At 45.3% G+C, this 20658-nt stretch overlaps 1 protein-coding gene across 4 annotated transcripts in view; it reads left to right on the forward strand.

Annotated features, from left to right (window-relative positions):
• The first annotated feature begins 236 nt into the window (after positions 1 to 236).
• NCAPH (non-SMC condensin I complex subunit H) overlaps positions 237 to 20658 on the forward strand; it is a 39311-nt gene continuing 18889 nt past the window's right edge. For 2 of the 4 annotated variants that reach the window (XM_082642657.1, XM_082642655.1), the window contains exons 1-6: positions 237 to 331; positions 9350 to 9569; positions 9735 to 9825; positions 10752 to 10844; positions 11171 to 11306; positions 11789 to 11913. In XM_082642657.1, the coding sequence (XP_082498783.1) occupies positions 313 to 331; positions 9350 to 9569; positions 9735 to 9825; positions 10752 to 10844; positions 11171 to 11306; positions 11789 to 11913 (684 nt within the window). In that variant the 5' untranslated portion in view covers positions 237 to 312. Of the gene's footprint in view, positions 332 to 9325; positions 9570 to 9734; positions 9826 to 10751; positions 10845 to 11170; positions 11307 to 11788; positions 11914 to 20658 lie in introns of all 4 variants that reach the window. The other 2 variants (XM_082642654.1, XM_082642656.1) reach the window with 2 other exon arrangements.

Consider the following 20658-nt stretch of genomic DNA (forward strand, 5'->3'; position numbering starts at 1 on the left):
GGGTGGGTCCTAGCGCCCAGTTCCGCGTCTAGCGCGCCAAAGGAGGGAGTTTTCATACTATTTCCGGGGAGGTGGCGGGGTGGGGGGTCCATGGATCCATTACAGTCCACTCCCAGGACCCGAGCTCGGAGCGCTCAATCCCTGACGTCTTACTTCCACGCGGCGCGGCACGACCCTTTCGGCGCGGAGGACCCAGGCGGTCTGCGCAGGCGCGCCTCTGGCCCCGCCCACGGTGGCGTCATCACGGCCGTTATTGCGCTCAGGCGTCTCGGCGCGCCATTTAAAACCAACTCTGGAAACGCGGAGGACAAGATGGGACCTCCCTGGCCCAGTAAGGCTGAGTGGGTGGGAGGCGTGGCGGGAAGGGCCCGGTGCGAAGAGGTGCTCCGGGTGGCGGGGCTGGCGGGCTGGCCTGAGCCGGGAGAGCGGCTATTCCCGGCCTTGTCGTTGGCCTTGTTCTCCGCCGGCTAGAGTAGAAGCAGGCGGGCTGGGGGAGAGGAGGGCCGGCGCAGGGTGGGCGGGCGGGTGCGTTCGGCCAATCAGGACACGGCTTCGGCCCGCGCCGCTCTTGCAGCTGTGAGCCGGATGTGGGACGCCTTGCCCCCTGGGCTCCTACACTTTGCGCGGTGTCTCTTCCTTTAAAAGGAGGTTTTCCTGGAATGCACGTTAGTTCAGGGCTATGGAAGTATTGTGGTTACTGCTGTATGCTTAATACGCATGCATTTATTTCTACATTCATTCAACTGGTATTGAGTGCCCGCTTCGGGCCAGAACCTGTGTCATGCCTAGATATAGCAAAGAACAAAACAGATAAGATCCCACCCTCTTAGAGCATGTGTTTTAGTTCGGGAGACAGACAGGAAACGAAATAATTACAGATGAGGCTGAGTACTCAGATTGAGAAAAGCAGAGTCGGGGGAGGGTCCCTTTAGATTAGGGAGTCAGGGAAGATCTCTAAGCAGATTCTGGGGAACGTGTTCAGGCAGAAGGAGCAAGTACAAAAAACGGGCAAAAGAGAAAGAGGCTGACCTGGGCGAGGACCAGGATTTTGTAACTGAACAGTGAATGAGGTCGGGCAGGTAGTCAGGGCCTTTGTAGGTCTTGGTAAGAGGTTTGGAAATTTAGTTACATTTTGGACGTGGTAAGTGACTTACCTGAGTCAGGTGAAAGGGTCAATAATCACGTGGGTAAGAGCTTGACACTCAGGGCAGTGATATGGGCTGCTCAGGGAAGTGGCCTGTGGACTGAGAAGTAAATTTGGTCATCATCATCATATAGATGGCAAAACCATGGGAACAGGTGAGAACACTAGGAAGACCCTGTAGAGAAGATAGTTGAGATCAATATTTAGAAGCTGGTTAGAGAAGGAAGAGCTAGAAAAACGCAGAAAAGAGTGGTGTTGTAGAAGCCAAGAGTGTTTCAAGAAGCAGAGTGTTGTCAGCTGTTTCAACTGCTGTTGACTCTCAAGAGGGATGAAGCCCGAAAAGTGACGAATGGGTTTGGCAACATGAAGCTGTGGTGGTGGGCGTGGGAGCCAGATCAGAGGGGTTGAAAAATGAGTAGGAGTTGAGGAAGTGGACACCGAAAGTGTTTTTGAGTTCAGTAACCATCTGCTGAATGAATGAATGTATAATGGTAAAGGGAAGGAGAGAAATCAGGGAAAGACAATTCTGAGAAATAAGGCGTGCCTCTAATTCCCATTTTGAGTTCTCCTCTTAGACAAATTCCTCCTTTAGTGCTTTCTCTTTCTGTTTTTCTCTTATCCCAAGGTCCAACTCCCTTCGTTACATTGGTTGCAGTGCCCACATTCAAGTAGTCACAAGTCCTCTTGATTCAGTCTCTAAAAATGTCTCTTGCCTCCTTCCTATTTTTACTTTCTTCTTTTTTGTTTGTTTTGACCTCAGCTGAGAGTTATGTTAATCATACTCTTTAGCTGGTGGGAAGCTATCAGGGAAACATGTGAAGTTGTTCTTGTATTTTTAATTCTCTTTTATCCCCACTCTTCATTCTTTCCCTTCCCCTTACATGGGCAACCTTGTAGTGTTTGTTGTGTGTCACTATTTTTAATGTGTTCCTATAAAATGTGTGTTATATTATGCATATTTTTTTCATATCACCAATTCTGAACCAGCTGAGATGTACATTCTTATTCTCCTTTGGAGGATGAAGGAGCAAACCCTTAGAGCACTTACTTAAAATTTCTCCAGTTAGTAAGTGAAGGAGCTGGAGTTTGAAACCAAGCCTTCTGATTCTTAAATCTGGAGACTCTCCCCCAGGTCTCTCAGTTCCTTCATCTCTCCCTTCCAAGGGTCTTGTTTCGTGGCCTACTCTCATAGGCCACAGCCACTCACCACCGTGGTCTCACCCTAGACCTTGTCGTTACCAACAGCTGCGCCCCTCTGTCATCTCAGTGCACCCCGCCTCTCAATCACTCCTGTCTTTCCAGCTTACTCCCTCTTGTTCCCCGACTCCAACAATCCTCTGACCCAGCAGACCTGTATTCTTCTACTTCTCACTGTCTCTCACCTCTGTGCCCTTGTTCCCCTCCTTACTTAGCTTTCATTCAGTGGTCATTTGGTGTAATCACTCCCTTTCATGTGCCCAAAACCCCTTGCCCTCTTCTTGCCTCCTTACACTTGCTTTGACAAAATCACAACTCTGGTTAATCCCAACTGTGCCTACTCGGCTTGCACCCAGTGGTCTCAAGGGGACCCTAAAGCTGCCCAGCATTCATGCTGTATCCCCTGGTTCATCCACTCTCCTTCTAGATGATGATTTCGTATCTTCCTTTCTCTCCTGAAATCTCCAGTACCTCCTCCCCAGCCCTCACCCTTACCTGCTGAGTTTTTGGTTTTTATCTGCTTCCTTTAATTTAAAAAAAAATTATTTATTTATTTGTTTGTTTGTTTTGGCTGCTCCGGGTCTTAGTTGCAGCATGTGGACTTCTTAGTCGTGGCATGCATGAGGGCTAGTTCCCTGTCCAGGTATCAAACTCCGGCCCCCTGCATTGGGAGCGTGGAGTCTTACCCACTGGACAACCAGGGAAGTGCCTAGAGGCTTCCTATTTTACTAAGAAAATAAAAGCAATCCAAAGATATCCGCGGGCTTCCCTGGTGGCGCAGCGGTTGAGAGTCTGCCTGCCGATGCAGGGGACACGGGTTCGTGCCCCGGTCCAGGAAGATCCCACATGCCGCAGAGCGGCTGGGCCCGTGAGCCATGGCCGCTGAGCCTGCGCGTCCGGAGCCTGTGCTCCGCAACGGGAGAGACCACAACAGTGAGAAGCCCGCGTACCGCAAAAAAAAAAAAAAAAAAAAAAAAAAAAAAAAGATATCCGCAAGTCCACCAGTGCACCTTCTCCCCTACCTGCATCTTTGCCTGTGTTCTCAGTCTTCTTTCCTTTTGCTATGGATGGACTCTTTGCTCTCAGCAAGGCAGCCCCTTTACCTGCTTGAGTACATTGTTCAGCAACTTTTACCCTTTCTTCTGCATGATCTCTGTGAATAACGGCCCTCTCAAAGCTATCTGGAACCTGTGAGTATGTTGTTTTACATGGTAAAAGGGACTTTGTAGATGTTTTTTTTTAACATTTTTTAAATTAAATTTTATTGTAGTATGGTTGATTTACAATGTTGTGTTAGTTTATGCTGTACAGCAAAGTGAATCAGTTATACATATACATATATCCACTCTTTTTTAGATTCTGTTCCTATGTAGGTCATTACAGAGTGTTGAGTAGAGTTCCCTGTGCTATACAGTAGGTTCTTATTAGTTATCTATTTTATATATAGTAGTGTGTATATGTCATTCCCAATCTCCCAGTTTATCCCTCTCCCCCACATTTCACCCTTGGTAACCATAAATTTGTTTTCTACATCTGTGACTATTTCTGTTCTGTAAGTAGGTTCATTTGTACCATATTTTTAGATTCCACATATAAGCGATATCATACGATATTTGTCTTTCTCTGTATGACTTACTTCGCTCAGTATGACAATCTCTAGGTCCATCCATGTCACTGCAAATGCCATTATTTCATTCTTTTTTATGGCTGAGTTCTGGTTTGGTATCAGGGTGATGGTGGCCTTTCAGAATGAGCTTGGGAGTGTTCCTTCCTCTGCAGTTTTTTGGAATAGTTTGAGAAGGAGAGGTGCTAACTCTTCTCTAAATGTTTGATAGAATTTGCCTGTGAAGCCATCTAGTCCTGGACTTTTGTTTGTTGGAAGTTTTTAAATCACAGTTTCAATTTCATTACTTGTGATTGGTCTGTTCATATTTTCTATTTCTTCCTGGTTCAGACTTGGAAGGTTGTACCTTTCTAAGCATTTGTCCATTTCTTCTAGGTTGTCCATTTTATTGGCGTATAATTGCTTGTAGTAGTCTCTTATGATCCTTTGTATTTCTGTGGTGTCTGTTGTAACTTCTCCTTTTTCGCTTCTGATTTTATTGATTTGAGTCCTCTCCCTTTTTTTCTTGATGAGTCTGGCTAAAGGTTTATCGGTTTTGTTTATCTTCTCAAAGAACCAGCTTTTAGTTTTATTGATCTTTGCTCTTGTTTTCTTTGACTCTATTTCATTTATTTCTGCTCTGATCTTTATGATTTCTTTCCTTCTACTAACTTTAAGTTTTGTTTGTTCTTCTTTTTCTAGTTGCTTTAGGTGTAAGGTTAGGTTGTTTGAGATTTTTCTTGTTTCCTGAGGTAAGATCGTATTGCCGCAAACTTCCCTCTTAGAACTGCTTTTGCTGTGTCCCATAGGTTTTGGATTGTCATGTTTTCATTGTCATTTGTCTCTAGGTATTTTTTTATTTCCTCAGTGATCCATTTTTTTTAATAACTTATTTCTTTTTATTGCTGAATAGTATTCAGTCTTATGGATAAACCACATTTTGTTTGTCCATTCACCGGTTGATGGGTATTTGGATTGTTTCCACTATTTGACTATTACAAATAACACTGCTACAACATTCAGAGAGGGAGAAGGTAGTGTGAAGACAGAAACAGTGAGAGATTTGAAGATACTAAGCTGTTGGCTGGGAAGATGAAGGAAGGGGCCTATTTCTTACAAGATAAGAAATGTAAGAAACGCACCCCTAGAAGCCAGAAAAGGCGTTCTGCCCTCAGAGCCTCAGGAAGGAACCAGCCCTACGAATACCTTGACAATATCCCAGAAACATTGGGATACACATTTCAGACTCTAGAATCCAGAACCGTAAGAGAATAAATTCGTGTTGTTTTAAACCACTAAATTTGTGGTAATTTGTCCCAGCAGCAAAAGGAAACTACAGTAAGTCCCCTACATATGAACGAGTTCCGTTCTGAGAGCGCGTTCGAAAGTCCAACAAAGTTAGCCTAGGTACCCAACCAACATAATCGGCTATATAGTACTGTACTGTAATACGTTTCTAATACTTTTCACACAAATAATACATAAAGAAAACAAGAAATAAAACATTTTTAGGGCTTCCCTGGTGGCGCAGTGGTTGAGAATCTGCCTGCCAATGCAGGGGACACGGGTTTGAGCCCTGCTCTGGGAAGGTCCCACATGCCGCGTAGCAACTGGGCCCGTGAGCCACAGCTACTGAGCCTGCGTGTCTGGAGCCTGTGCTCCGCAGCAAGAGAGGCTGCGGCAGTGAGAGGCCCGCGCACCGTGAGGAAGAGTGGTCCCCGCTAGACGCAACTAGAGAAAGCCCTCGCACAGAAATGAAGACCCAACACAGCCAAAAGAATAAGTAAATAAATAAATAAATTTATAAAAAAAAAAAAACAAACATTTTTAGTCTTTTCTTACTTGAAAAGTATAGTAGTACAGTCCAACAGCTGGCATACAGGGCTGGCATCGAGTGAACAGGCAAGAAGAGTTACTGACCGGAGGAGGGAGAGGAGGTGGGAGATGGTAGAGCTGAAGGATCGTCAGCAATAGGAGTCAAAGGGCAAGCTGCAATTTCACTCACACCTGACATTGATGGCACAGGTTCTTGTTCCTTGCTGGAACCAGATGCACGTTGGCATCTTTGAAAGTTCGCAACTTGAAGGTTCGTTTAGTAACATATTGTTTAGTCTCCATGTGTTTGTGTTTTTGACAGTTTTTTCCCCGTAATTGATTTCTAATCTCATAGCGTTGTGGTTGGAAAAGATGCTTGGTATGATTTCTGTTGTGGAGTTGATTAAGTTAAGGATCTTGAGATGGGGAGATTAGCCTGGATTATCTGGACAGGCCCAATGTCATCACAGTGGTCCTTATAAGAGGGATGCAGGGGGGCCAAAGTCAGAGAAGGAGAGGTGATGACAGAAGCAAGAGGTTGGAGTGATGGAAGGAAGGGACCATAAGCCAAGGATTGTAGGTGGCCTCTAGAACCTGAAAAAGGCAAAGAAACAGATTCTTCCGTAAAGCCTCTAGAGAAAATGCAGTCCTGCTGACACCTTGATTTTAGACTTCTGACTCATGAACTGCAAGAGAATACATTTATGTTCTATGTACCGTTAAGTGTGTGGTAATTTGTTATAGCAGCAGTAGGAGACTAATACAGTCTGCTTCATTTTTTTCTACCAAGCTGGGGTTTTTTTTATTTTAAAATTAGTTTCTTGACCTCACTTACCTTTCAACTGCCTTCCTCCCATTTCTCTTCTTCCTTTACAGCATGAGTCCTTGAAAACCGTCTCCATTTTCTCTCTCCAATTTATCTTCTCCCATCTTCTCTCTTTTTTTGTCCCTCCTATCTTCTCTTGAATCTGTGCCTGTTTGACTTTCTCTGTCACCCTGCACTCAAGGAAAACTGCTCTTGTCAATAGCCTCTAGGTTGCTAAATCTAATGATCAATTCTCCGTCCTCATCTCATTTGACCTGTCAGCTGCATTTGACATAGTTCATTACTCCTTCCTCCCCTGAAATATTTTCTTCACCTACTTGTGGACTGCCACTCTCTCCTTCACGAGTTACACATTCCCCATCTCTTCACTGATTCCTTGTTTCCTTCTCTTTAAACTTTTGACGTATTCTAGGACTCAGCCATCTGCTTTTTTCTATCTGTCCTCATTTTTTGGTCTTCTCATCTAGTCTTACGGCTTTGAATACCCTCTCTATGCTTACAACATCCACGTTCATATATCCAGCCCAGAACTTTCCCCTCAACTCTAGACTTAAATATCTGGCTCTCTACCCCAGTTGGATGACTAGTAAAGTATCTCAAATCCAGCAGGCCCCAAACTGAGCCCTGACCTTGCCTCCTTTCCCCACAAATATGCGTCTCCTGTAGTCTTCCTCTCTCAGGTCCTGGCGACTCCATTTCCTCAGTTGTTCAGGGTAGTGCTGTCGTTATCCTTCATTCTTCCGTTTTTTCTCATGCCCCACATTTAATCCGTCAGGAAATCACGTTGGCTCTACCTTGAGACTATATCCGGTGTCTGACCACTGCCTACCACCTCCACTGCCCCCTCTCTGGTGTGAACCACCACCATCTCTTATCCTGGTTGTTGGTAGTTGCCTTCTAATTGGTCTTCCTGCTTGTCCTTTCAGTTTTCAATGTAACAGCCATAGGGATCTTCGTGAAGCATAAGTTAGATCACTTTATTCCTCTTCTCACCACCTTCCAATCACTTCCCTTCTCACTGCTCGTGAAAGCCCAAGTCTTTACAGTGGCCCATAAGTAAGGCTCATACACCCCTACCGGTTGTCCCTCCCTTATTCTGACTGATTGGTGCTCCTGCCCTACCAGGCCCCGCAAGTCTGACACCCTGTGACCTCTCTCACTTCCGTGCTTCCCTCTCACTGCTTCCGCCACACTGGCCCCTCAGACGTGCCGGGCATGTTCCTGTCTCTGTACTTGCTGTTTCCCCTGCTTCCATGTAGCTTCCTGCAAATATCTGCACGGTCTTGATTCCGATGTTACCTTCTTGCTGAAACGTTTCCTTGACCACTATATTAAAAATGACCTCCCACCTCCATTCCCCAGCCCTCTTTATTCCCCTTCCATGCTTTACTTTTCCCCATGGCTTTTATCTCCATCTAACATGCCATCCATTTTCTAACTTCTTATTATGAAAGTGTTCAAACATACAGGGACATTGAAAGACTTAGTAAATAGCCTCACACTCACAACTTAAACCCAATTGTTAACATTTTGCCATATTTTTCCTCTCTGTCACACACACACACACACACACACACACACACACACAATGTTTTGACTGATTCATTTGAAAGTTGCACACACCATGTCATTATCACCCCTAAGTTGTTTCCTATGCATCTTCCAAAAGTAAGGATATTCTTCTACATACCATTATATCATTATCACACCTAAGAAAATAAAAATCAATTCCCTAATGTTCCCTGATATCCAGACTATATTCCAGATTTCGCTGTTTATCCCCAAAATGTTGTTTATAGTTAATTTTTTTGTTTGACCAAGGATTGGCTGAAAGTTCAGACATTGTTTTTGGTTTGTATGACTCTTTGGTTTCTTTTGCTCAAGAAGAATCCCCTACATTTTTTTTCTTTTTTTCTTTTCTTTTTGACATTGACTTTTTTAAGAGCTAACTGTCCCATATTCTGGATTTGTCTAAATATTTTCTTTTGATATCATTTAACTTGTTCCTCTAGCCCTTATATTTCTTATAAACTGGAAGTTAGATTTAAAGTCTTGGTTAAGTTTAGGTTAAGCATATTTGGCAAAAGTATTTTACAGATGATGCTCTGAATTTCATATTTTGTCCCGTAAGGAGATGAGTAAGCTTCAAGTTGTCTCATTTTTAGAGAGGCTACGTCTGATTGTTTGGTTAACGTGGTGACTGCTAGATCTTTCGTTGTAAAAGACATTTTTCCCTTTGCAGTTAGCGAGTAATCTGTGGGCAGTTCTTTGGAATATTCTATTTAGTTTACATATTTGTGTTGCTTATTCTGTCTCCCTGCTGGGATTAGAACCTAGTCTGTCTGACATGATAGCCCATCCCTCACCCTTATGTCAGCATCTTATCTTTTCTCTCTTGCCTGTCATCATGGTTATATATATCTGTTGTTCTGCTGGTTTGTGAGCTTATCAGAGGAAGTGACTTTTTCTTACCCAGTGTTATATCCCATATAGTGCTTTAGGTTTACAGTAGCTGCATAGTGGATATTTGTCCAGATTGGCAGGAAGCATCAGAAACCCATCACCTCCCAAGAAACCCGAACTACAGAGGTTCTAGCCATAGAATATTAGAGTTGGAAAAGATCTTGGTGGGAAATGTGCTGTGAACTTCCACCCTGGGACAGGTCCCAGCCCCTGTTTAGACATAGGAAATGTCTTGCTGAAGGTTTCCTGAGCAAGTGTTTTGTTTCACTGCTGTCAGCCACAATGAAGAACTCTCCTTCAGGGACCCGTGGATGCCACCACAGCACCTCCTCACCCTCAGAGCAGGTGTTCTCCATGGCCCTGCCCAGGAAGGCCCCTCTCAATACTCCTGGCACCCCAGTCCTTGAAGACTTTCCTCAGAATGACGACGAGAAGGAGCGGCTGCAGCGGAGGCGCTCCAGGGTCTTTGACCTGCAGTTCAGCACAGACTCGCCTCATTTGCTGGCCTCCCCCTCCAGTAGGTGAGTGGGCGCTGGGCTGCCTTGTTGTGGTGGCCACCTTGACGTGGGTTACGTGAGTTTGCATCACCACAATACCTTGTGGATTCTGGGTCTGGATTTTGAAAAGATCCAGTGTCGTTGATCCTTGCCAGAGTTGTTTTTTGTTTTTGTTTTTCTTTCCTTTAGGAATGTTGATGTTTCAGCTACGATTCCTAAGTTTACAAACACACAGATTACTGAGCATTACTCCACCTGTATCAAACTGTCTGCTGAAAATGTGAGTATCTGCCGGTTTAATCAGTGAAGATTTTGCAGTTTGATCAGAGAAGAAATCTAGTCTTCTTGATTCTGTAGAGAATGCGTGATCAGTTGATTGTGCACTTTTATTCTCTAGTGACTCTTCTCCGTGCTGGTGTTTTCAGTGTGGTTTTACTGTTTCTTATAGACCTTTGGTGCCCCTCTGACAAGTTGCCTGCCCCCTGCGGTGTGTCACAAGGCAGCACACTAGGGGTTAATAGTGTAGTTCTGGAGCTAGATAGTGATAGATAGTAGGGTTGTGGGCTAACTGTGAGCCCTAGATCCAGCCTGAGTTGGAATCCTGTCACTTACAAAGCTGTGTGGCCTTGGCAAGTCACTCAGCCACTGTGCTGCAGGGTGGTCCTCCTCTGTAAATGGGAATGAGAATAGTCCCTGCCTGAGAGTTGTTCTGAGGGTCACTGAGCCCCTCTGTGTCAGTGCTGAGGACAGGACCTGCACACAGGAACACTCAGGAATTGTGTGCTGACACTCCAGACCGTGAGAATGAGGAAGTACACACATGGATTTAGCTGTGTCACCAGATGTTTGTGGGAATGGATATCTGTGCTGAGATGTGGGATATTCCTGTTTAAAAGCTGAGCTTCCGGGCCTCCCTGGTGGCGCAGTGGTTGAGAGTCCGCCTGCCGATGCAGGGGATACGGGTTCGTGCCCCGGTCTGGGAGGATCCCATATGCCGCGGAGCGGCTGGGCCCGTGAGCCACGGCCGCTGGGCCTGCGCATCCGGAGCCTGTGCTCCGCAACGGGAGAGGCCACAACAGTGAGAGGCCCACATACCGCAAAAGGAAAAAAAAAAAAAAAAAAGCTGAGCTTCCCATGACAGGGTAGCATTGTTTATGTGAGCATAGGCTATAAATAACAAACCATTCTAAAACTTTCTGTTTTCAGAAAATCACCACCAAGAATGCTTTTGGCTTGCACTTGATCGATTTTATGTCAGAGATTCTTAAACAGAAAGATGCCGAACCGACCAACTTTAAAGTAAGAAGGATGTTCACCTTCTCTTGCATCTGAATTAATGCTAGTGATTGCTAACCCTTAGCATAGCACAATAATTGAATTCTACAGATACATGAGAGCCTTCCTTGTTTAAGACATTTTATTAGCTACTTTACTTTCTTTCCTTAACTGATGAAATGTAGAGAAAATATCTTTCTGTTATGTTTTTTTTATTCCCTGTGTTAGGAGGATCTTTGTCATTTTTTTCTTAAGGGCAAGTACATGTTTTATGCAGATTGCTTTGTTTTGCCTGTTCAGCTGCTCTTTTTTTATGATCACCATGAGTACAGCTCTGCTTGTTTGACTAGGTGGCTGCCGGCACTCTGGATGCCAGCACCAAGATCTATGCTGTGCGCGTAGATGCCGTCCATGCTGATGTATACAAAGTCCTTGGTGGGCTGGGCAAGGATGCACCATCTCCGGAAGAAGAGGGCCATGGTGCAGGTACATGGGTTGGGATCTGGATGTAAGGGGCTTTTTTAAAGGGTGTAGCAGGTAGTTATTTGAGTAACATACTGAAATGAAGTCACAAGAAATCACTTCTCTCACTCTGTTGTAGACATGGATGTTTTCAGAATTATATTTGAGAAGATACTCAAACACTAGATTTGTTTTTCTTTGGAAAAGAGAAGGACCTTATAAAAGCTTTTAGATTTTATTTAGACAAGATTGAGTAAACATCACCAACTAGGGAGCTTCTGATTTGGGGGGGGGGGTCTTTGGAAATTGACTTGTATCAGAAACCAAATACTTAATCTAGTAGTTTGGTTTCTCCCTAAGCTGCAGATTAGACGTGCCTGCTGCTTTGAGGCGATGGCATGTGTTTTAATTATGATCACTCTCTAGAGTTTTGAAGAACTTGAATTGATAAGTTCAGTTACATGCTCCAAAGCAGCCCCTGCAATGCACCGTCTTACTCCTTGTAGACGGAAGTGCAACCGAAACAGGAACAACCAAGAAGGCTCCAAAGCCAAGGAAGAAGCACTTGTACAAAACCATCGAGCCGAATATAAACAACCTCAACGTCTCCGAAGCAGATCGAAAGTGTGAGGTGAGAAACTGTGTGCCAAGTGTAGTCTCTGACTAATTCAGAGGCTCAGTGGCAGAAACTTGATGCTATGTGCTTGTTCAGGCCTCCAGGGAGTAAAATATTCAACTGGTGTCTCTGCATTGTCATCCTTTAGCTTTACAGCGAAGACTGGCAGGGGTGGGTCCCTGCTTTTCCCTCAATATTTCAGAATGATTGAGTAGAACGAGATGGCAAATTACTGAGAAAACCAATTGATGAAAATCTTAATGTTCTTCTGTAGTACGTGCAGCAGTGGTGATGACAGCTGACATTTATTGTGTGTCTACCAGGCACACCGTGCTGCCCAGGGCCCGTGACCTGTGTTAGCCCATTCTGTCCCTACAACATCCTTGCTGCATTTTATGAAGAGGTAATTGAGGTTCAGGGCTGTGGAGTAACTTGTCCAAGATGACGTAATTAGTAAGTAAACTGGGATTTGAACCTAAGTGGTCTGGCTCCAGAGTCCATGCTCCAAACAACCTTACGTGATTTAGCAAATCCTGAGGAATCTACTTAAAGGAATGGTACCAGAGGCCTCTTTGTAAATTAGCAGTTAATTTAAAGCAAACAGATATTGCTACAATTAAAAAAAAAAATTTGCTATTAAAAACAATTTCAGTGAACATTCTTGTACCTGTTTGCATTCTTCTGGGAGTATATTTGTAAGAAAATTCTGAGACATGAAATTTCCATTGCCCTCACGAAAAGGTTATACCAACTTACTCTCCCACCAGCCATGGACTAGATTATTTCTTTCTCTTACCTTTCTCTTTCTTTCTCTTACCTTAGTAATTAAGGTCACGAGACTGGAATTGATCACCAAGGGAATAAGTGTATGTGGAAAAAGGACTGGGCCCGGATACCCCTGTCTTAACAGTTCAGAGCTGAATAAGAAACGTCCAGTAGGTGGGGGGAGACCAGGAGAGTGTGGTATTGAAATGAGTGTTTTAGGGAGGATGGAGTGGTCAACCGTGTCAAATACGGCAGCCTGAGGCCATGGTGAGCTTGGCGAAGGGGCCCTGGGGAGCTGCAGCTCAGACCTCCAAGGAAGGGGTGCTGCTTGGCTGGTACTGGTGTCCCTGAGTTTGGAGGAGGGGCTTGGGGGCCCAGGACCCAGACGTCTGAGGAGGGAATGCCCACTGGTGCTGGTGTCTGTTATTGGCACCCAGCGAGGTTGGTTCTGGGAGTGTACAGAAAGAGTACAAGTTAAATTCAGCTACTGCCCAGGTAGGACCTGCTGCTGCTGGGGTGGTGAATCACTGCTGGGTGACACTCCCAGGAACAGGAATCCTGCAGAAAGAAGTGGGTCCCTTCTCCTTCCTCCAGCCCTGCCATCTCCCTCTTGTGCCCCCTTTTGGTGGAGCCCAATAGGGAGCTGCTGGCACAGCTGAAGTGTGGCCTCCAACCCAGCATCACGGAGCAAAGGGTAGAAGGTAGGCTTGGAGCTGAGTGGCAGTAGCTTACTAACTGCCAGAGAGGCAAAGTCTTGCAATATCTACCTCCAAGAAGGTTGGAAGTTACTGTGTGTAAAATAAATGAGCTACAAGAATAGATTGTACAGCACAGGGAATAGAGCCATGTTACCTGTTACCTGTTCCCAACAGGTAACATGTTTCGTATTTGCTTTACAAATATGGGAGTACAGGGAGAAAGCAAATATGAAAAATGTTACCTGTTGGGAAATCTAGGTAAAAGTTACACAGAGATTCATATTACTATTTCAACATTCTTGTAGGTTTGCAATTTTTCAAAATGAATTGGGCAGGGGGAAATACATGGGAAGGGAGGCCGTTTTTTAGAAGAGTTCTGCTATAAATTGGGGCAGGGTAATGGAATGGCAAATGGAGGGGAAAGTAAGGTCCTGAGTTTTTGTGGTTTTTTTAAAGAATGATGTAGTATTTATTGACATGGGAATATTTGCACAGTATATTCTTTTTTAATTTCTAAAAATTATTTTAGAGGTGTAATTTAGTTACAATGTTATATTAGTTTCAGGTGTACAACGTAGTGATTCAAAATTTTTATAGATTATACTTCATTTAAAGTTATAAAATATTGGCTCTATTCCCTGTGCTGTATAATATATTCTTGTAGCTTATTTATTTTATACATAGTAACTTGTACCTCTTAATCCCCTACCCCTATCTTGCCCCTTCCCTTTCCCTCTCCCCACTGGTAAACACTAGTTGGTTCTCTATATCTTTGAGTCTGTTTCTATTTTGTTATATACATTCCTTTGTTTTATTTTTTAGATTTCACATATAAGTGATAACATACAGTATTTGTCTTTCTCTGTCTGGCTTATTTCACTAAGCATAATAACCTCCAGCCATGTCGAGGTCTAGCCATGCTGTTGCAAACAGCAAAACATCTTTTTTTTTTTATGGCTAAGTGGTATTCCATTGTGTGTGTGTGTGTGTGTGCGTGTACATACACACACACACATATACACAGCATCTTCTTTATCCATTCATCTGTTGACGGATACTTAAGTTGCTTCTATATCTCGGCTCTTGTAAATAATGTCTCTATGAACATTGGGATGCATGTATCTTTTCAAATCAGTGTTTTCATTTTCTTCAGATATATACCCAGGAGTGGAATTGCTGGATCAAATGGTAGTTTTGTTTTTAGTGTTTTGGAAACCCTCCATAGTGGCTGCACTAATTTACATTCTCACCAACTATATACAAGGGTTTCCTTTTCTCCACATCCTTATCAGCATTTGTTATTTGTGGTCTTTTTTTTTTTTTTTTTTTTTTTTGGCTGCATTGGGTCTTTCTTGCTGCGCACAGGCTTTCTCTAGTTGCAGTGAGTGGGGGCTACTCTTCATTGCAGTGCAAGGGCCTCTCATTGCAGTGCCTTCTCTTGTTGCGGAGCATGAGCTCTAGGCGCGCGGGCTTCAGTAGTTCTGGCGCACGGACTTAGTTGCTCTGCGGCATGTAGGATATTCCCGGACCAGGGCTTGAACCCGTGTCCCCTGCATTGGCAGGCAGATTCTTAACCACTGCGCCACCAGGGAAGTCCCTGTTTATTGTCTTTTTTTTTTTTTTTTTTTTTTTTTGCGGTACACTGGCCTCTCACTGTTGTGGCCTCTCCCATTGCGGAACACAGGCTCCAGACACGCAGGGTCAGCGGCCATGGCTTATGGGCCCAGCCGCTCCAAGGCATGTGGGATCTTCCCGGACCGGGGCACGAACCCATGTCCCCTGCATCAGCAGGCGGACTCTAAACCACTGCACCACCAGGGAAGCCCTATCGTCTTTTTTAATGATACCCATTCTGACAGGTGTGAGGTGATATCTCATTTTAGTTTTGATTTGCATTTCTCTGATGATTAGCAACGTTGAACATCTTTTCATGTGTCTGTTTGCTATCTGTGTGTCTTCTTTGGAAAAATGTCTGTTTACATCTTCTGCCCTTTTTTTTTTTTTTTTTTTTTTTTTGCGGTACGCGGGCCTCTCACTGTTGTGGCCTCTCCCGTTGCGGAGCACAGGCTCCAGACGCGCAGGCCCAGCAGCCGTGGCTCACAGGCCCAGCCGCTCTGCGGCATGTGGGATCTTCCCAGACCGGGGCACAAACCCGTGTCCCCTGCATTGGCAGGCGGACTCTCAACCACTGCACCATCAGGGAAGCCCATTCTGCCCATTTTTTGATTGGGTTGTTTGGTTTTTTTGATATTGAGTTTTATGAGCTGTTTATATATTTTGGATATTAACCCCTTATCGGTCATATCATTTGCAGTTATTTCCTCCCAGTCAAGTAGGTTGTCTTTTCATTTTGTCAATGGTTTCCTTTGCTGTGCAAAAGCTTTTGAGTTTAATTAGGTCTCATTTGTTTATTTTTGCTTTTGTTTCCTTTGCCTTAGGAGACAGATCCAAAAAAATAACTGCTACAATTTATGTCAAAGAGTGTTCTGGCTGTGTATTCTTCTAGGAGTTTCATGGTTTCCAGTCTTACATTTATGTCTTTAATCCATTTTGTGTTTATTTTTGTGTACGGTGTTAGAGAGCGTTCTAACTTCATTCTTTAGTATGTAGCTGTCCAGTTTTCCCACCACCACTTATTGAAGAGGTCATTTTTTTCCCTATTGTTTATTGTTGCCTCCTTTGTCATAGATTAATTGACCATAAGTGTGTGGGTTTATTTCTGGGCTTTCTATCCTGTTCCACTGATCTATGTGTCTGTTTTTTGTGCCAATACCATACTGTTTAGATTACTGTAGCTTTGTAGTATAGTCTGAAGTTTGGGAGTATGAATCCTCCAGCTCTGTTCTTCTTTCTCAGGATTGTTTTGGCTATTTGGGGTCTTTTGTGTTTCCATACAAATTTTATAATTATTTGCTCTAGTTCTGTGAAAAATGCCTTTTTGTTGTTGTTTGTTTTTTTAAATGGGAGAATTAACAGCATGTTTACTTGTTGATGGCAACAGTCTAGTGGAGAAGGAATTATTGATGACGCAGAAAAGGAAGGAGAAATGCTAGGGTGGTGTTTGAGCAGGTGAGAAGGGCAAGGATTGGACGGATTGGATGGGGCTTGTCTGAGGAGCACGGTGGCTGATGAGAGGTGGGGCTTGAGTGTGTGCACATGGGAGCATTCTGGATATTCTCTTCTGGTTGTGCTTCCCCTTCCACCCCCCCACCCCCACCCCATCAGTGAAATAAGCCAGATCTTCAACTGACAGTGAGTATAGAGGAGAAAAGTGTTGGAGGTTTGAAGAGAGGATAAGGTAGTAGGGAGTCATCTAGGAGGATGGGAGAGTGGAGGGACTAGGGAAATGTAGTTTGATGGCTAGACAACACTTAGGGTTTCCCTGAGGGCACTGGAGGATGGATGTACAGTGAGGTCAGTCAGCATGACTTTTTGTCTTTTTTTTTTTTTCTTTTTTTTTGGCTCTTTCGGGTTTTTGTTGCGGTACATGGGACCTTTGTTGCAGCATGCGGGTCTTTCGTTGAGGTGCACAGGCTCTTCATTGTGATGCATGGGCTTCTCTCTAGTTGTGGCGCACAGGCTCCAAAACACATGGGCTCAGTAATTGTGGCACGCAGGCTTAGTTGCCCCGCAGCATGTGGGATCTTAGTTCCCCGACCAGGGATGGAACCTGCGTCCCCTGTATTGGAAGGTGGGTTCTTAACCACTGGACCACCAGGGAAGTCCCATGACTTTGTGTCTTTCTCCAGCCATGACTGGCTGTGTGGGTGCAAGCATGGAGTAGGCAGAAAGTTAGATTTAACAAAGGATTGTGTTTAGCTGAGTGAATGTGACACAGCTGAAAGGGGCGCTGGAGCTGAGAGTGTGTGCAAGGGGGTGGTTGTGATCATTGCTTGTGGAATTTTAGCTGGGAAAAGAGGTGTGTGAAGGACAGTGTAAAGCCATGTGACCAGTAGACTGTAGGGCCTGATGGGACCAAAGGCTTCTTGGCGTTGGAGACGAGAAGGTGTAGTCTGGAAAGACAAGAGGTGGTTGTCAGAGAGGGGCACTTGGAATTGAGCATACAGAGAGGTTGTAGTCCTGGTTAGTGATTCAATTCAGAAAACAGGCCAGGGAGCAACAGGCAGAGGAGGCGGGGGGCCATGCTAGGATCCCATGAGTCCTGGGGTTCTCAGGATGAAGCACAAGACCACTGAAGGAGAGGATATCAAGGACTGAGAGGCCAGAATATCGGGTGGGTCTACAGGGATAGTGACATTACCGGAAACCACGACAGCGGTAAAGTTGGAGAACAGGAGTGAGTCAGAGCTAATATTAAAATCTTCTAGGAAGGGGGTAGGGTTGTGACCTGGGGACTAGAAGGTGATTGCAACAGGGTGGTAGAGTCTGATGTTACATTCAAAGGTGAGGGTTGTAGGAACTGGGAAGGAGAATAGTCTGGAAGCTGCGATGAGGAGCAAGGAAATCTCCTATCTGACGTCTAGGCCAGCGGTGTGAGAGCTGCGGGAGAGGAAGCAGCTGTGCTGGGGAGACGGTGTCCTCGGGCAATACCGTGTTTCCTTAGAGCAGTGCTTCCCAGGCTTTCGTCATGACCCCCCCCACACACACACACACCACTGAGCCTTTTTAGTTTTGTTCCTATCCCTCTTCCTTGAAATTAATTCCAAAGGAATACAATTTTGCCAGGTAAGGTCAAGGTTGGAGAGGCACAAATTATTATAATTTCTAAGCTATTTCTCACCTTCCCCCAGGAACCAGTTTCCACCCCCTTGAGAGGACATCGTCTCAGGCAGATGGTAGTGGTGAGGCTGAGCGTGTGGTGGCTGGGAGTGAGGGGCCTGGCTGCGTTCACTCTGGCTGATGGGGTCCGGGCAGGACGGTTCTCCAGCCCGTGCTGGGGTGAGGACTGTGTGCCGATGGGGATGGCTGGGGCAGGGCCCCGAGGCCGAGGCCCAAGAGCCGGGGTAGAGGTGAGGGGGCCAGGCTTTTTAGGGGGGGAGTTGTATTCTTTTTTTCTATCTGTGGGTCAGCATTGGAGGCAGACCATGTAAAGTTCAGGTCCTGATTTTACTGTCTTAGTTGTGTGGCCTGGGGAAGGTCTCCGAATCTCACTTTGTCAAACTAAAAACAGATATCCCTGAGTTTTGTGTTAGCGGGTCAGTATTCGTCAGAGTGCTTTATCCATGGTACTATGTTGTACACATCTGAAGGCGAGCCGTAAAATCCTCTCCCACCTAACCTTCCCTTCCCCAATTCTCCTTGTTTTTTCACCTTCCCAGGTAATCTGAATATTTACTTCACCATCATTCTCGCTTGTGCTTTTGGTTCTACACTGAAATGTTCAATTCAGCAGCATGGTTGGAAATGGTCTTTTCCTACCATCTTGTGTCTTCCCAGGTAGACCCAATTCTAGGGAGCCTGAGGAGGCTTGCACTGGCCTCTCCCATTGTTCTAAAGAGAGGACGAAAGAGCAGCAGTGCTGCTCCCTTCAGGCCTGCGGCTGTCGGGCTTTGGTCTGTTTATGCAAGTGAAGACAACAGAATCTTAAAGAAGCACCGAGAACCCCGATCCTGGGAAGCTTTGTTTGCTCTGTGATCTGTGGTAAACGTAGAATAACTGAAAGTTTGGAAGCTAAAAAAGAACGGGGGGGGGTGGGCACAAACTTAAAATCTGAAGTTTCAGCTATTCATTGAACCTGCATTCTCTTGGCAATGGCGGGAGATTAGACAGCAGGTGTTCTGTGGGTGTGTCTGGACCAGCTGAGAACGCTTGTTTGTATATGAGCTGATCTGTTTTGGACACAGCTCTCTGCTGTGTGCAGAATTCTTGCTGTCACAGGGATTCCAGCCTGATTATGCTCCAGTCCTTTAGACCAGAAGGGCACAAATAGACACAGTATAAGGAAAGTCAAGGCACATACTCAGGAGACCAGAGTGGGTGGAGGTCAGAGTTTCCGGAAGAGGTGAGACTTGAACTGGGCTGTGAAGGGAGGGTAGGTGTTTGTCAGGTGGTGACAAGAAGGTGATTCTAGGCAGAGGCGTAAGCAAAGGTCACGAAGCAGGAAAAGTTCTGGTTCCTTAGGAAGCTGGACAGTGTGCAAGCTGGGCTAGAGCTGTGGATTTTCTCATACGGCTGAAACAACCCTAGACTTTGTCATGTAGTCTGCTGTCTACCAAGGCCTTCTCTTACTGTTTCTCTTCCTTGCTGAGATCCTTGTTTCAAAAAGTTCATTTATCCAGACTGTACAGTCGGCAATAATTCATTTTCCCACAAATCACTCAAAGATGTAAGTCAAATCTAATTTACGTGGAAGAACCACTGTTCTCACACTGACATGATCTGATTCTAGGCAAAAGTGAGGAAAGTTATCTTAGCGTTTCAGCTTTAATGTGGGTCAGTGTACAGTTTCCGTGCTGACTCTTTGAAAGGCTGAGTTTCATTAACTACATGAGACCTCCAGGGGTGTTGGGGTCCAGGTGGGACACCGTTGCTCTGGTGAGCATCTGAGGAAGGGACTGGGAATAGCACCACTGGTATTTTTAGGGAAAGAAGTAGGAGAGACCAGAGACGGGTTAACTCAGGCGAGGGTTATATTGGTGGCTCTGGGGGTGGGAAGAAGTGGTAGGTGGTAGAGACACGCTGGGAGGGAAACCCACCAGGCCACGTAACTGGCCGGGTGAGGGGTAAGGAGACAGGGAGAACGTGGAGGTGCCGTATGTGCTGCTCTGGGACTAGCTTATCGGGAGGCGAGAGAAGACTCTCAGTTCTGGTGAGGTTGGGCTCAGGGTTAAGGGGGCCGGAGAAGAGCCAGAGAGCAACACCTGTCCTCAGAATTAAGGGACCCTCTCCATAGTAGCCACATCCTGAGACATGAGGAAGGCCTGTGAACCTGGTACCTGACCATTTTCCCTGTCACCGGGCCTCCTGTAGAGTCCCAGGTGGCTTCTGCCCTCTTGCCACACATGCATGTGCCTTGCCCTGTTCTCCTTTGGGGCTTGGTGACGCATGGTTATGCCACTCCTGCTCCTTGACCCCAGCCTTGGGGGTCTTCTGACAACCTCTCCCATGTTTAACCTGGACATCTAACCCTGCTGACTCTGCCTGTCCTTTGCCCGGATCTCTTACTCGTGTTCTTCCAAATCTTTGAAAATATTTCTGTTCAGAGGAGTGATGGGATTATGTGAACACATCCATCACACAGGCTTTTTAAGTCAGCGGAATTTGTTGTGGTAGCATTCTACTAGAGATAGACGTTTAAAAACTGTGACTGTGGAAAGAGACCAGCAGAAGGATACTG

The sequence above is a fragment of the Mesoplodon mirus genome, assembly GCF_964341445.2.
Source record: "Mesoplodon mirus genome assembly, chromosome: 14".
Taxonomy (NCBI): Eukaryota; Metazoa; Chordata; class Mammalia; order Artiodactyla; family Ziphiidae; genus Mesoplodon; species Mesoplodon mirus.